Genomic DNA, 15,683 nt, shown 5'->3' with positions numbered 1-15,683 from the left:
GGGGGGAGAGCGGGCTAGGGACCCCCCCTCGGTGTGTGTGCGGGGGGGAGAGCGGGCTAGGGACCCCCCCTCGGTGTGTGTGCGGGGGGGAGAGCGGGCTAGGGACCCCCCCTCGGTGTGTGTGCGGGGGGGAGAGCGGGCTAGGGACCCCCCCTCGGTGTGTGTGCGGGGGGGAGAGCGGGCTAGGGACCACCCCCCCTCGGTGTGTGTGCGGGGGGGAGGAGAGCGGGCTAGGGACCCCCCCCAGTGTGTGTGTGTGGGGGGGGGGGGCTAGGAAGTAAACCCCTAGCTGTGTGGGCTGAGGGGCGTGGAGAGGCTAGGGAACACCCCTGTCCGAGCATGTAGGTGTGTGGTGTGGTGGTGGCGACCTGGAAATGACCCTCACTCCCTTCTCCATGTACTTGTGTGTGGCCTGGGGATGACCCCCCCCCCCATCTCCCCTGCATGCAGGTGGCTTGGGGACAGCTGTCCCCCAGGGTGCATATATACCTTGGGAGGGATACCGCCTGTGGGGGGGACTCAGGGATGCCCCCATGTAAATAAATACATATATTTGGGTTTTCAGGGGGATGCAGTACCTCAGGGGCTCCTGTCTGGTTTATTGATGGGGGAAGGGGACGTAGGGGCCCAGGGATACACTTCTGGTATATGTATGTGGAAGGAAGGGGATACAGCTCCCCCCTTTTTTTGGGGGGGGGAGTGAGAGAGCACCCTGGGATCCCACTGGGTGTTGGTTCCTGGCGCTCAGCCTGCTGACATACCCATTTCCTGACAAGAGCTCCTACTTTCCCAGCAGGTCTTTGGGGAGGGCGAAGATGGAACCCAGGGGCCTGGCCCAGCCTATTGATTTAGAGATCATGAAGAATCTCAGGTAAGCGAGTTTTGGATTGAGCCCCAGAACTTGGGGGTTTTAACAAAGTGGGAATTTTTTTGTAATATTTTTGTGAAGTCTATGTGTGCCTGAGTTTCCCCCCTACTTTGCATTGCTTCCCAGTTGGGAGGGGGCGGGAGGAGACAGAGAGAGTTGTTTGCTCTCTGGATAAACTAAGCCAGGGTTGCCAGTACAAAATTAGGTCGGGATAACTACACTGCTCAGGGGTGTGAAAAATCCACATCCCCATGAGCAGTGCAGTCAAACCGACCGAACCCCCAGTGTACAAAGCTCTTGATTAATCGGAGAATTCTCCAGTTGACTTAGCTACCACCTCTTGGGAGATGGATTACCTGCGCCACTGGAAACCTCTCCAGTTGGCATTGGTAGTGTCTACATTGAAGCGCTACAGTGACCCAGCTGCTGTGATTTAAGTTTAGGCATACCCTGAGGAAGGAAGTCTGAGAGAACCAGAGCCTGAAAATGGAGTTCACTACAGCTTGACTGGTGAATTGTAGCTTGACCAGACTGGACTGTGCTATAACTTTTATTTCTTTGTACTAACCTAAGGACTTTGAATGCTGTGTTCTGTTTGGGTTGTGACTGCAAATACTGGCTGGGTTGCATTAGTCTCAGAAGAATATACAAGTCTCTACCAGGAGTCTGTCTTGGTTAGATTTGCTGAGCAGAGCTCACAGTGTAAAGCAGGAATGCTGGAACCCAGTAGCTCAATCTAGGATGTGGTGAGTCTGTGTGGCCTACCTTGAAGGAAGAGTGAGACCACTTGGGGGTTTGGCACCCTAAAGGGGCTCCTCCAAGAGACTGTTTGAAAACTGTGGATCTGTGACAGGGGTCATCTTCATTCTTTCACCCATTATCGTCATCTGTCTTCATGCACTTTGTTGAGCCAGCTCTTCCAGGGTTCAGGGGCTGGTATATGTTTGTGTTCTGAAGACCTCCCACATTCATACTAGTTGCTGCTTCACTGCAGAAAACTGCTTAATTTTATGCAGCAGCTGCAATATTAGTGGATATTATTAATGGAGCTTAGTGGTTTGTGTCAGCAGTGAAAATTAACCTTACAGCTGTAGTAATATATGGACCTGCCATTCCCCTTTTTAGAGAAGAGATTAGAAGATCTCATGACCTGCTGAAATCCATGATTAGATCTTTTTTAAAAAAAAATAAAAGCCCTTGAAAGTTTATATAATGGCTTGTAATTACTGAAGCATGTGATGACTGTCCTAGCTCATTAGCAAGGAGTTATACTAATTACCAACTTTGCATAGTCACATGGAGTAAAGAAGAAAAGCTGATTTTCTACTTTTTAAACTTTTGGAACTTGAATAATTTCGGACAGGAGAACTGAACATTGTTTAACTATTTAACAGGGTTTTTTTTCTAATTAAAAAAGGCCCACTTCTTAATTTTTAATGCAGAGAGTGAAATCTGCTGTACTTGTTTAGATTCAGAACAACATACCAGAAACCAAAATTCTTCCCTTCACTGGCAAATACAAAGGGAAAGAGTTAAATGAGTCTCTGACTTTATTTTTGCTACAGACCAGTGCTTTTAAAATAATGGTTTCTGGGGGGATGAATTGTAATGTCACAAGCACTGGACTGTGGACTTGACAGTGAATGGAGAAAGCTTCTGTTTACAAACCACTATGGGTAATTGTCAGTAATAGACAAATACAGAAAATGGGTGTAAAACTTAAATTGAGATTTGACTAAGATATTAAGCCCTTTGTAAAGTTTCCCAGATATGTTCTCTTCCCTCTGAACCAAGCAACTGAGGCATTTTAAGGACGTGTAGGATTTCCATTTGCCAGTCTTTTCAGGAGAAAAGCTAGGGCACCAATGACTGCTTATGTGATCTTAGAGTAAACCCCCTATTAATATATAAGTTAAATAATTGTTTTTTAAAAAACCCTCACAATTTGATTTCTGTAGACATATTAAGGGGAAATAAAGGAAATTGTAGTTACTTGAAATAAATCAAATGAAGATAAGGCATCATAGGTTGTGGGAAAGTTTGGCCAGAGTGCTCTATTTGTCTAGAGCTATGAGGAAGGCACTATAGCAATAAATATTTCTAACTCAGTTTCTCTGCTGTCAGGTAGTTAACAAGAATTTATAGGACTGGGTGCTCTCTTCAAAAAAGCAGCATTGTTCAGTCTTTGGAAGTTCATATAGATTCATAGGGTTTTTTTTTTTTTTTTTTAAGGCTAGAAAGGACCATTGTGATCATCTACTCCAGTGGTTTTCAAGCTTTTTTCATTTGCAGATCCCTAAAAAATTTTTGAATGGAGATGTGGATCCCTTTGAAAATCTTAGACATAGTCTGTGGATCCCAGGTTAAAAGCCACTGGTCTAGTCTGACCTCCTGCATAACCCTGGCCAGAGAACTTCCCTGTTTCAAATCTAACAGCTGTGTTTGAATTAGTGCAGATCTTTTAGAAAAAGAATCCAATCATGATTTAAAACTTACCAGTGATGGAGAATCCACCATAGCCCTTGGTAAGTTGTTCCAATGATTAGATACCCTCACTGTTAAAAATTTGCACCTTATTTCTAGTCTGAATTTGTCTTCATCTTCCAAGTATTGAGTCTTGTTATACCTTTATTTGCTAGATTGAAGAGCCCTCTATTATCAAATTTCTGTTCCCAGTGTAGGTACTGATAGACTGTGATCAAGTCACTTCTTCTCCTTCTCTTTGACAAACTAAGATATAAGTCATTGAATTTGTTGCTATAAGGCATGTTTTCCAAACATTTAATGGTGCTTGTGGCTCTTCTCTGGACCCTCTTCAATTATTCATCATCCTTGTGGACATCAGAACCAATGTCAAATACAGAAGTAATATAACCTCCCTACTCTACTCAATAGTCCCCTGTTTATACATCCAACAATTGTATTAGCCTTTTGCTACGGTGTTGCCCTGAAAGCTCATGTTTAGCTGATTGTCCACTATGACCCCTCAAGTCTTTTTTTGCAGTCCCTGCTTCTCAGGATAGAGATTCCCCTATCCTGTAAGTATGGCCTACATTCTTCATTCTAGATATATAACCTTACATTTGGCAATATTAAAATGTACATTGTTTGCCTTCATGTAGTTTGCCAAGTGACGCAGATCACTCTTATATCAGTGACCTGTTCTCTTCATTATGACCACTTCATGTCATCTGCAGACATTATCAGGAATTATTTTGCTTTTTTCCAAGTCATTAATAAAGATGTTAACTAGGGCCAAGAACCAGTCCCTGCAAGACTCCACTAGAAATACACTAGCTGCTTGATGATTCCCCTTTCATAATTGTCAGTTATCTAGTTTTTAATCAATTTAATGTGTGCCATGTTGATTTTGTATCGTTCTAGTTTATTAATCAAGATATTGTTCAGTCCCAAGTAAATGCATTACAGAAGTCTAAATATATTACAGCAACTTTTTTACCTTTATAAACCAAACTTGTATCTCATCAAAAAATGATACCACATAGTTTGCCTAGACTTATTTTCCATAAACCATGTTGATTGACATTAATTATATTACCCTTCTTTAATTCTTCATTAACCAATTCTCATATCATCCATTCAATTTTTTTGCATGGGATTGATGTCCATTTGACAGCCCTATATTTCTGAGATCCTCCTATTTACCCTTTTAAAATATTGGCACAACATTAGCTTTCTTCCAGTCTTCTGGAACTTATCGTAAATCAATATTATGCAGAAAGCATGCTTGGGAAGGGCTCATTTCTGGGGAATCCCCTGCCCCGTGATCCAAATGTCTAGAATAGGGTTCTCCTGGCTTGAACAATGTTCTGACACGTCACTAGGTGCTTGGATCACTATGATGATAAGATGGAGAAAAACAGAGTACCTTGAGTAGCTTCTTTATTTTGCAAGAGAATTTACTTGTGATGTCAGTCAGGTGAAGATCTTATCATACTTACTCACTGTGATTGTTGAGGATCAGTTAATATTGTTAGAGAGTTATAAAGTGCTAAGCGTTTATAGAGAATTATACCCAGTCCATTGGGATTGCCTAATGTCCTGTGGTGTTATGCCTTTTTCATTCTGTTTCTACAGCTATATATTCACTACTCTGAAATTTGTCCTACAGCTATAGCTCACAAGAATGCTTAATCCTTGAATTGTTTGAATTGGTTTTACCTCAAATTTTCTCATTTTTTGGTGTGGATCCTCAGGTTGTCAGCCCTTTTCTTCTCTTGTCTAGCGACATCATGGAATTAAATTTTCCTCAATATTTGCTGATATTTTCCCCCTTTGTATTCAATAGTTTTTTGGCTCTGTATCTTCACTGCCATCTGGCTTTCCTTCTGAATGCTAATTTGGAGAGTTTTCTCAGGTAATCCATCTCTTCCATAGTAGAGGGTGAACTGTAGTATATATGAAAGGCCCATCACTTACTGCGGTATCAGCTTATTCTACTATAGCTTCTGGCTAACTTCAGTATAACATTTCAAAGGGAAACTTTCATTGAGGAAAGATATTCCAGTGGTTAGGGCACTACCCTAAGAGTGAGGAGATACAGGTTCGATTCCTTGCTTTTTCTGAAGACTTCCTATGTGACCTCAGTCTTTCTGTGCTCCAGTTGCAAAATGGGAATAATAATACAGTAGAATCTCAGAATTATGAACACCAGAGTTACGAACTGACCAGTCAACCACACACCTCATTTGGAACCAGAAGTACGCAATCAAACAGCAGCAGAGACCAAAAAAAAAAGAGAGGCAAATACAATACAGTACTAAACTACTTCAAAATAAATAAAGGGAAAGCAGCATTTTTCTTGTGCATAATAAACTTTCAAAGCTGTATTAAGTCAATGTTCAGTTGTAAATTTCTGAAAGAACAACCATAACATTTTGTTCAGAGTTACGAACATTTCAGAGTTATGAACAACCAGGGGCGGCTCTATGTTTTTTGCCGCCTCAAGCATGGCAGTCAGGCGGCCTTCGGCGGCATGTCTGCGGGCGGTCCGCGGTCACGCGGATTCGGCAGCGTTTCTGCGAGTGATCTGCCCGTCCCGCGGCTTCGGTGTACCCGCTGCCGAATTACCGCTGAAACCACGGGACCAGCGGACCTCCCGCAGGCACGCCACCAAAGGCAGCCTGACTGCCGCCCTCACGCCGACCGGCAGGCCGCCCCCCACGGCTTACCGCCCCTGTGAACAACCTTCATTCCTGAGGTGTTCGTAACTCTGAGGTTCTACTGTACTGCCTTACATCACAGAGATGTTGTGAGGGTAATTACATTAAAGATTGTTTGTTAGTTATTCAGATACTTTTGTAATGGATGCTGTATAAGAACGTAAGTTAGGTGGATATTAGCAGCTTAGTATTTTAAAGACCACCTGCAATATAATAATATTGAAAAATCCTTTCTCAGAAAACTGTGTACAGTATTAGATACTGTTTGAAAAGTTAGGTGGCAGGTCTGTGCTTTTGGAACCCCTCATCAGAAACTCTAGGATCCTTGTGGCTTTTTATGCTGTACTCAGATAGAATTGAGTAGTGCACACGCCTGGAAGTTGGAGATTACATTTCTTCTAGCTGCTGATAGAAACATGTGATTCAAATCACATCAGCAATAAATTCTCTTAAACCTCAAGCTCTTAACAGAGTTAAATCTATTAGGAAGAAATGGTTTAGTATGTGAGATGGGGCAGGACTCATCAGCTTTTGTCAGAAGCAGTAGAGTGTGACTGATCTTAATGCTGTATTTCTTTCAGCTTTACTGAAAGAATGTACCTGTACGTTTTTCTAGGAATAATGCTAAATTTCACATGAGTTAAAACTCGAGCTGAAGAACCCTGTGAGTGTGCCACTGAGGGTTTTCTTGTACTCAGGATTTGAAGGGTAATGTGCCTGGCACTTTGGAGTATAGTTGTGCTGCTCTTTTGCCGAGATGGCGTCCTTGAATAGTGAAGATGCGCTTCAAGATTCATCATCCCTCTCCCTGTTTGATTTAGAAAGCTTGCACCCCTTCCGCAGCCGCTCTGCAAGTTTCAGCAGTACAGGGTCCAGTGGTCGCTTACAGCTCCGACAACGAGTGGCACAACTCATGGCTTGTGTGGAGGACATCAGCTCAGATGATGAGATTCATGAGGAAGTCTCTCGCACGCTAGATGAGGCTTTCCTGATTTGGGGGAAAAAGCTGAAAGACAAGTGTCAAGAGTTCAGGTTTCATTCTCTGATTGGCGAGTTGTTACATTTTTGTGTAGCTAGTAAATAGCTTTTATGATACATTTCAATTTGTCATTATTTGTAAATCTTGTTTTTTTCCCCCACATATGGGAGGTTTGCAGTGGAAAAGTGCTCACCTGTTTAGACTTAAATTTTGTTTTATTTTTTATATGTAGACTGCACTTGGTAACCTGGAATGTGGGCACAGCTTCTCCTCCTCCTGATGTCACTAGCTTACTTCAGCTCAGTTCACAGGGACCGAGTATGGATATGTATGTTATCGGGTAGGTATGTGATAAAGGACGCCATGGTCAGTTCTCTGCATGTTTACTGCCAAAATTTTGTTTTTCAATAACTTCCCAATTCTTTTGAACAGCCATAATTACTGTGATGGTTGTGAAAGGTGATGTGTTGGATCATAGTATCACTATGCAGATGTCCAAAGGCTAGGGGCTAGTGACTGTGAATTGAAATTAGGAGCATATTGTGATGAACTGTCTGCTTGTTTCCCCAACTCGCATCTTGCATCTTTTTATGTAGCAGAACTACAGGCCTTATGTGCCTTGATACAAGCTCACTTACTCAAACATCTACAAATTTTAAAAATTCTTACCTCAGTGGCAGTTGTTGACAAAACTTTACAGTGCAGAGTTTTTAAAGAAATCAAGGGGAGCCAAGTATTTGAGCAGAATCTTCCTTGCCTCCTGTGTCAGTCAAGGTGTTTCTGTCCTTGCATCAGTGACCCCATGGCGGTGCCAGTGGGGTTCTGATCTGTCAGATCACCCTGTAGTCAACCCACACCCTTCTCTTTCCTTCAGCTAAATTGCAGCAACACCTTGTAATGGTATCATTTATCACTTCACCTTCTGTCACCTGCATTTGTCATGAATTTGACATTGAGCATAGGTCAGGGCTCTGGTTAAGACCCTGTAACTTTCCTGTTTTGAAAGTTAGCACCACAGATACAACAGGCAGTGTAATTTATCTTGCATGGGTAAGAATAAGAAACATTATAACTGCTTTTAGGAAAGTCTCTTAGGATGTCATGGTGTTAGTCTTACCTGTTTTTGCTCCTAAAACTTATGAGGACTCTGTCAAAAGTATGGATTAGATTGAGCCCAGGATATATGAGTAACCCTGTTGTCTTCAGTTTACAGGAGGTGAACTCCAAGATCATAAATTTCCTTTCTGACTTGGCATTTGATGATCCGTGGAGCATTTTCTTCATGACCGTATTCTCTCCTTTGGGTTATATCAAGGTAACTTCTCAATTCTATAAATGGTTAGCACCCTTCATTTGTTATTTTTCTTTCCAAACTCTGATTACTGTGGGTAACAGGGACACACCTTGGCAACTGGTACTGAGTATTTTTGTACAGATGCTGATAGTTATCTTATACGCAAGTCTTTCCGTTAGACTTGTAACCTGCTGGCTTGTTAGCACAGGCACTTTTTGAAGTAAATGGAATCTCAACACATCTTAAAGTAGAAACAGTGCCTTATTTGCCTAGTGGGCATCATAGTTTTAGTAACATTCAGTAAACTAAATCTTCCTTGCAGGAGGAAGGGTATTTGCACTCTCATAGTCAGTTCTGCAGATGCCTAGCATTACATACCCGTTGGTTAGAGATTGAGCTTTTTAAATAGCATTTGTAACCATCCTGCAACGCTGGGATGCGGGGGCAGTTGGCAAAATTTATTCTTGACTAAAAACTCCAGCTGCGTATGGCCTCAGATTTTGAGTGAAATGACATGATTTGTTCCTTCTAAGCATGAGTATTGTTACAGATAGTAGCTGTAGGCTAGTGAGGCAGAAAAAGATTAATATTTGGCCTTTAATTGTATGAAAAATATGACCGTTTTCAGTATTCTGAGGTCAGGCTATGCCTATACTAGGGGCTTCTGCAAATATAGCTGTATTAGTCAGGTATGAAGGGGTCTGATCCCTGACCAATATAGCTGTGCTGGTAGAAAAACCTAGTGCAGAGGCAGTTATTTCAGCAAAACTGCTTTTGCTGGTATAGCTTGTTTTGCTTGAGGGAATGGTTTTAAGTGCAGCTTTGCTGGTGAAAGCTGTGTCCACACTTAGGGTATGTCTACACTGCCCATGTTACAGCACGGCCGCGACAGCGCTGCTGCAGCAGCTCTGTGACGTGGGCAGTGTAGACACACTTTATCGCCGGGGGAGAGCTCTCCCAGTGATTTAAAAACAAACAAACCCCACTCCGAATGAGGGGTGGTAGCTTTATTGACGGGAGTGTGGCTCCTGGCGATAAAGCGCTGTCTATACTGGTGCTTTTCAGAGCTAAAAGTTTTGTCGCTCAGGTTTTATCGCTGAAAGTGGCAGTGTAGACCCAGCTTTAGGAATGCTTTGCAAGTATTGTGTTTCTGTATTATGACAGCACTCCTAATAAACATAGCTCCAGTTTCACACTTGGAAATGATGTGAAAAGTGGAAACATTGAGGGGGTCAGGATGCAGGGATTAGATATTCAGAGTTTAGTAACATGAAACTCTTGACGTGAACTCACGAAAAATACCAGCTCAAGAAAAAAGATTTTGTCCTTTAGAGTGGTCTGTTTGAATCTCTAAATTGTGAACTCTTTGGAATGAAGATTTCAAAAGTGACTAGTGATACTGGGTGTGTCAATTCTTGGTGTCCATCTTGAGACGCACTTATGGGCCCTGCCTTTTAGAAAGTGCTGAGCACCCAACCTTTAAAGGTCCACATGAACTATTTCTCTGCTGATTATTTCAGCAGAAATATCTAGTTAAATGTTCACACCTTCTTAGGTGCCAAAAGCTTCAACCCTCAGTTGTCCAAACCTCCAGTTTCCCTCTGATGCGTTCTACAATACAATTAGGCATTTTCAGCACAAAATTCTACAATATATTTGAAAATTAAAATTTTAGGGACAGCATTGTATTTACTTTCAATTTAAGTAACAAGGAATACTGTACTGATCAGTTTAATATTTAATTCAACAAAAGAACTCCCTTTTTAATTTGAGATTATCTTATAATTTCCAGTCAATGGCACTTTCAGAAGCTCTTCAGTATGTGCTTTACCATAAACATTGGGTCAAACTTTCTGTAGGGAATATGCGACCTTGGGTGTGGCATTCTCCAACTAAAGGCCCGGGGAGCAGACTCCAGTATTTGTGGTATCCCAAGTACTCCATATAACCTGACTATGACCTTTTTCTCGTCTTTTGCAGCTCTCATCCGTTCGAATGCAGGGACTCCTACTGCTGGTTTTTGTGAAGCATGCTCATATCCCCTTCATACGGGACATTCACACTCACTACACGCGCACAGGCCTTTATGGATATTGGGTAAAGGATATCTGAGAGCTGATGGCATGGGTTACTGCGTGACTACATGATGTGGATTTCTTGGGGAGCTTTTTGGTTTTTTTGGCAATAAATGTACTAGAGAGTTTTATAGATTCTTCCTCTTCCCCCCCACCCTATCCCCCAAGGTCAGAAGGGATAGTTATGATCACATAGTATGACCTCCTGCATAACACAGGCCATAGAATTTCACCAGTTTATTGGCTGAGAGATTTCTGAATGATGGCTATTGAATATTGCTTTTGTAAATTTAAAACAAAACCAAAAGATTTATTCCTTAATAGCACTGTTTGAAATTACATATGTTGTAGCAATGGATAAATTTGCAGCTGTTGACCATAACTTCAAAGAGCGCTGTTATTTTTCCACTTCAGGGGAACAAAGGAGGAGTCACCATTCGCATGTCCCTCTATGGTCATATGATCTGCTTCATGAATTGCCATTTGCCTGCTCACATTGAGAATGCTGAGCAACGACTGGATGACTTTGAGAAAATTCTGGAAATGCAGCAGTTTGAAGATGAGAATGTGCCAAATATTCTAGATCATGAGTGAGTGTTACACTCAAGTTCTAGAACAGTTTTTTTCTGCCCCATTTCTGAGATAATAGTGTCTGTCATAGGTTCATTTCACAACATTCTCTTAAGTAGAGATTTGTCTGAGGACTTCTTCCACATGTCACACTTTTACTTTAAATGTCTCTTCAGTGGATGTGTTCCTTGAATTCAAACTGAAAGAGCTGGAAGAGATCTCCTGGAGGTCTGAGGCTTGTAGTGCAGAATTGTACTCTGCTAATTTCAAGTAGTATATAGTTAGCTAGTCTGAGTAATGTAGTTTTCTAGTGGTTGGAGGCCTTTAGAAGATAAAACCCATATATGCTGAGATTCTCCTTTCTCTCTGAGTAGAATTTTTTTCCATTTTGCTGCATTTTTGCAATTTTATCTACCTAAATGGATTTATTAGAACATCTACTGATGGAGCCTCCATCCACCAGTTCTTGGCAAGTTATTTTATTACTTAATTGCCCTGAGTGTTGTACTGTCTCTCAGATTTCTAACCTAAATATTCCACTATCTGTTTCAGGCCACTAGTGTGGTTTTTATTTTTAATTTTACAGGAATTACTTAAAATGGGTTAAAGAATAAAAGTAATTCATTCATTCAAGGGGGGGTGAATCCTCCCTCCTCCCCAGCCCCACTATGAATGGCGTGGTGTTAACTGGCCACTTCAACTTGAATAGTTACTTGAAATATGTTAACTGCTTATGCTAAACAGTCTTTCACATTGTGTTTAAGAGCATGGCTACACTGGAAACTTCAAAGCGCTGTCGGGGAACGCTCCCGTGGCAGCGCTTTGAAGTCCGAGTGTGCCAGGAGAGAACTCTCCCAGCGCTCCTAGTAATCCACCTCCATGAGTACCCATGAAAGACAAAAGTTTTGTCAACAACTTCGCAGTGTAGACGAGCCCCGAGTACATTTCCCAGACCTAAAGAAGAAATATGTATAAGCTCAAAAGCTTGTCTCTCACCAACAGAAGTTGGTCCAGTAAAAGATACTACCTCGGCCACCTTGTCTTTCTAATATCTGGGACCAAAATGGCTACAACAACACTGCATATAGGAAAATATTTTGTAATTAAAAAAAAAAAATTATCTGTAGTGCAGTGCACCAAAATATAAGTATTTCAGATTTCAGTCATTTTGTATCTCTTCTTCTCCCTGACTCTGGGGACTGACCCACTGAAGTGCCCCAACTCTATATTAAAAAAACCTAAGAAATTAGCTGTCATTCAACAAAGCATTAGGACACTCCCTAGCAGGGCAAAACCTTAAATATGGAACTCAGAAGTGAAAGGAAAAGGCTCATTTCCGTGCTTCTTTTGTATTGTGTTCAACATTGTCAATAACCTACTCCATGAGGATTTCATTTCCCATCTCCAACAAATTAAAAAAAGCAATATGTACCCCAGGTTCATCAATCTTGCGCTATAGTGCAAAACCTTAACAGTGTGTGAAGATGTTTTGGTATCAACAGATTGATACAGATTATTATCACATATACCGGACATTTGGAAGTTACTCTGTTGTTGAAGGTGCCATTCAACTTGCAGTCTAGCACAAAATGTTGATGAAACTGGATTATTGGCATAGGTGGTGAGTTACCAATGGGCTTGGGTAGGTTAGCCCCTGGCTAGCCTGCTGCTTCCGCCCGGGGCCCGCTGCCCTTCCCCTGCCGTAGCCTAGAGTGGGCCCCCCCCCCCCCCCAGCTTTGGAGCACCCGACAAGTGGGCAGGCAGGCAGCTGAGTGTGCCCCATTCCCACCCTGGAGTGCTGGGTGAGCGGGCAGCACAGCCCCGAGCACTGGGTGGACGGGCAGCACGAGCACTGGCTCCAGCCGCCCAGGGTCCCTAGCTACAGGCCTGCCTCCACTAGCCTCAGGCTGGAGCAAGGCGCCGGAGCCCTCCCAAAAGTGGGCAGGGGGGGGGCAGGAGCCCCAGCCCGAGGTGGAGGCAAAGGCAGGCACTAGTCTGGAGCTCTGCCCGACCCAGCTCTGGCCGGGGGAGGTGGGCCTCGGAGCCACAGCCCAGCCATGGTAAGAGCTGGGCAGGAAGCAGTGGGGAGCTGCAGCTGACCCTCTGCCAGCCTGAGGGGGCTGAGAGCAACCCCTGGCCAGTGTTCTTGCCCCTGGGCTTCTTGCCTCCCCCCTCTTCCCCCCCTCCCCAACCCACCAGGACAGGTGGGGGGTCTGCAGCTCCTCACAGCTTCCCACATGCGGCTCTTACCATGGCCGAGCTGCGGCTCTGAGGGCCCCCTCCTCTCTTCCCCCCCAAGCCCCCCAGCTGGGTCGGGGAGAGCTGCTGGTGTGGAGTTGTGGACCCTCTGCTTGCCTCGGGTGGACCTGGGGAACGGGGCTCGGCCTGGGGCTGCCCGGGCAGGTGGAGGGTCTGCCACGGCTCCCCACAGCTGCCTGGGCTCCCCAGCTGCGCTCCACGCTGGTCTGGCTGGGGTGGAGAGGTGGGGGCGATGGCACATTCATTCACTCACACTCTCTCTCTCTCCCCCAGTGCCACTGGCCTGGGGCTTGGCCACATGAGAAAGAAGAGACATGGGCCCAGTGGGAAGCAGGAGGGGGTCTGGGGGTGGAGTGTGGGTGGGGCCACGGAGGCAGTTTGGATAGGCTGAGCTTTCCCCTGCCTTTGATACCCGCTGCCCATGAGTATTGCTGCCTATTGAAATTGAAAGTATAGGCCATGTGGAGTGCTGGAGTTTGTTGTGTAGTAGGCAGTGTTGAAAGTGGCAAGGAATGTAGGAAACTTTCCCCTTAATTTTGATTACCATCCCTTTAAAGTTTTGGACTGGTGGATTTGACATTCTGTAACCTTAACTGTCACTGAATGAAGATGATGTTTGTGGTGTTTAGATTAGAAATATAAAAAAGTATCTAAGCAATGGAATAACGTATATTTTTCAACATTCTATTGTAATCTCTCCCTATAGTCATGATTTCCCCCTCTCCCCCCCCAAAAAAAAGGTTTAAAGGAAACCTTAAACACTTACTACCCCCTTTTTTTTTTTTTTAAATAGCATTCTTTTCTGGTTTGGAGATCTAAACTTCCGGATAGCAGATTATGGAATACATTTTGTCCGAGAGTCAATAAGCAATAGCCGATACAATCTACTATGGGAAAAGGACCAGGTATGGTCCCTTTTTAATGTTCTGCTGGTTCTAGTGCTGACACGTGCTAAAGAATAGCTTACATTGGTGCTTCTGCTCTCACATCTTCTGTCAAAGTTCCTACAGGGACTACAGGGTCCCTTGTTCAGAGAGGCCAATGTTAGAGTAGCTTTGAGTTCCCACTATTATTCCTATCTCATTCCCTACTGGGACTGGTATAACTGTGAAGTCTTGCATTTCAGTCTTAAATATTACCTACTTAACTTCTATATATTTGTTGCTCTGTTTCATTCTGACTCAGGTGCAGTGCTGACTGAAGATTTCAGTGAACTTTACAGCCTTGTAAATTGTCCTATTGTCTCTATCTGTCTCCCTCTTTCCCCGCACCCCAAGAGGTCATTTAAAATATTAGTGGGCTGGCCCTAGCACATCTCCATTTCCAGAATAACTACTACAGTATTTTTAGAAAGATTAGTTTAAAGTCTCTAGCAGTTGCAAAGGAGCCCCTCTGCCTTTTCTTTGAAAGATGTATTGCAGTGTGTACATTTTGAATCCTTTTTAGAAGATGCTTCCTCATCTCCTTCATGAATGATTCTTTAATATCTGATTTTAAACATAACCTTTACAAGTTGCCCTTTATAACACATTGCTTATAACATTTGTTTTATTTCCGCAGTTAAATATGGCAAAGAAGAAGGAAGCTTTTCTCCAGGAATTTATAGAGGGTCCCTTGCAGTTTAAACCCACTTACAAGTTCGACCTTCACTCTGATGTGTATGACACGAGGTAAAAAGCACAATATATTGTTTCAGGCTGGGAACAGTCTGAGATAAGCCTTGTGCCTTAGTAAATATCAGTCTGATCAACTAAACAGGCCTAGATTTGTCCCAAATTGCTAGTTGACTATCATGGGCAGTGGGTGAACCCCAGGCTCGGGGAGGCCCCACTCCTTCTGCCAGAGGCCCCGTCTTCCTGCCGGAGTTCAGAGCAGCGACTTCCACACAGGCACCTCCCTCCCCACCCCACCCCCAGCCAGCCCTGGGCTGCCTGAGCGCCCTAAGCCCCAGAGTGCCAGGCCGGTGTTGCGGCCCCAGCACTGGAGCACCAAGTGGGTGGGCAGGTGGTGCGCCCCCTCCAGCCCCAGAGCACTGGGTGGGTGGCACCCCCCGCCCATCAGCCTCGGAGCACAGGCCAGCCCCCATTAGCCCCAGACTGGGGCCCTAGCCATGGGGTTAAAAGCCCCCTGCAGCACAGTGCCAGGAAGCAGGAAGGGGTCTGGGGGTGGAGTGTGGGCGGGGCCATGCAAAGCTGTTTGTGGAGGCTCAGCCTTCCATGGTCTTCGATATCTGCTGCCCATGTTGACTATGAGGCTATTAGACTTATTAGTTTATCTGGTTCATTCAGTGGGCAATGCTGAATTAATGAACTCTTCTGACTGAAGAGAGCTGTGTTTCCATGTCACATGAGGGGAACGGGAGTGGCAACGTGGGCCTGAGCTTGCATTTGGAAGGGCTAGATCAGTGGTTCTCAAACTTTTGTACTGGTGACCCCTTTCACTTAGCAAGCCTCTG

At 43.9% G+C, this 15,683-nt stretch overlaps 1 protein-coding gene and 1 long non-coding RNA gene across 11 annotated transcripts in view; one reads left to right on the top strand and one right to left on the bottom strand.

Annotated features, from left to right (window-relative positions):
* The window catches only part of INPP5K (inositol polyphosphate-5-phosphatase K), a 32,358-nt gene that overhangs the window by 688 nt on the left and 15,987 nt on the right, over window positions 1-15,683 (top strand). For 4 of the 10 annotated variants that reach the window (XM_034752931.1, XM_034752934.1, XM_034752937.1 and 1 more), the window contains exons 2-8: window positions 797-871; window positions 7,263-7,370; window positions 8,237-8,345; window positions 10,305-10,421; window positions 10,814-10,989; window positions 14,022-14,133; window positions 14,789-14,898. In XM_034752931.1, coding sequence (XP_034608822.1) covers window positions 816-871; window positions 7,263-7,370; window positions 8,237-8,345; window positions 10,305-10,421; window positions 10,814-10,989; window positions 14,022-14,133; window positions 14,789-14,898 — 788 coding nt within the window. In that variant the 5' untranslated portion in view covers window positions 797-815. Of the gene's footprint in view, window positions 1-793; window positions 872-6,808; window positions 7,084-7,262; window positions 7,375-8,236; window positions 8,346-10,304; window positions 10,422-10,813; window positions 10,990-14,021; window positions 14,134-14,788; window positions 14,899-15,683 lie in introns of those variants that run through there. The other 6 variants (XM_034752930.1, XM_034752933.1, XM_034752929.1 and 3 more) reach the window with 4 other exon arrangements.
* The window catches only part of LOC117867705, a 36,790-nt gene continuing 28,018 nt past the window's right edge, over window positions 6,912-15,683 (bottom strand). Inside the window, exons 2-3 of the long non-coding RNA XR_004643472.1 lie at window positions 9,872-9,935; window positions 6,912-7,057 (exon numbers count right to left, since the gene is read on the bottom strand). This is a non-coding gene — a long non-coding RNA (uncharacterized LOC117867705). The remainder of the gene's footprint in view (window positions 7,058-9,871; window positions 9,936-15,683) is intronic.

The sequence above is a fragment of the Trachemys scripta genome, chromosome 18, assembly GCF_013100865.1.
Source record: "Trachemys scripta elegans isolate TJP31775 chromosome 18, CAS_Tse_1.0, whole genome shotgun sequence".
In the NCBI taxonomy this organism is placed as follows: domain Eukaryota; kingdom Metazoa; phylum Chordata; order Testudines; family Emydidae; genus Trachemys; species Trachemys scripta.
Note: the sequence above shows the minus strand (reverse complement) of the source record. Positions and strands in the feature narration are given on the sequence as shown.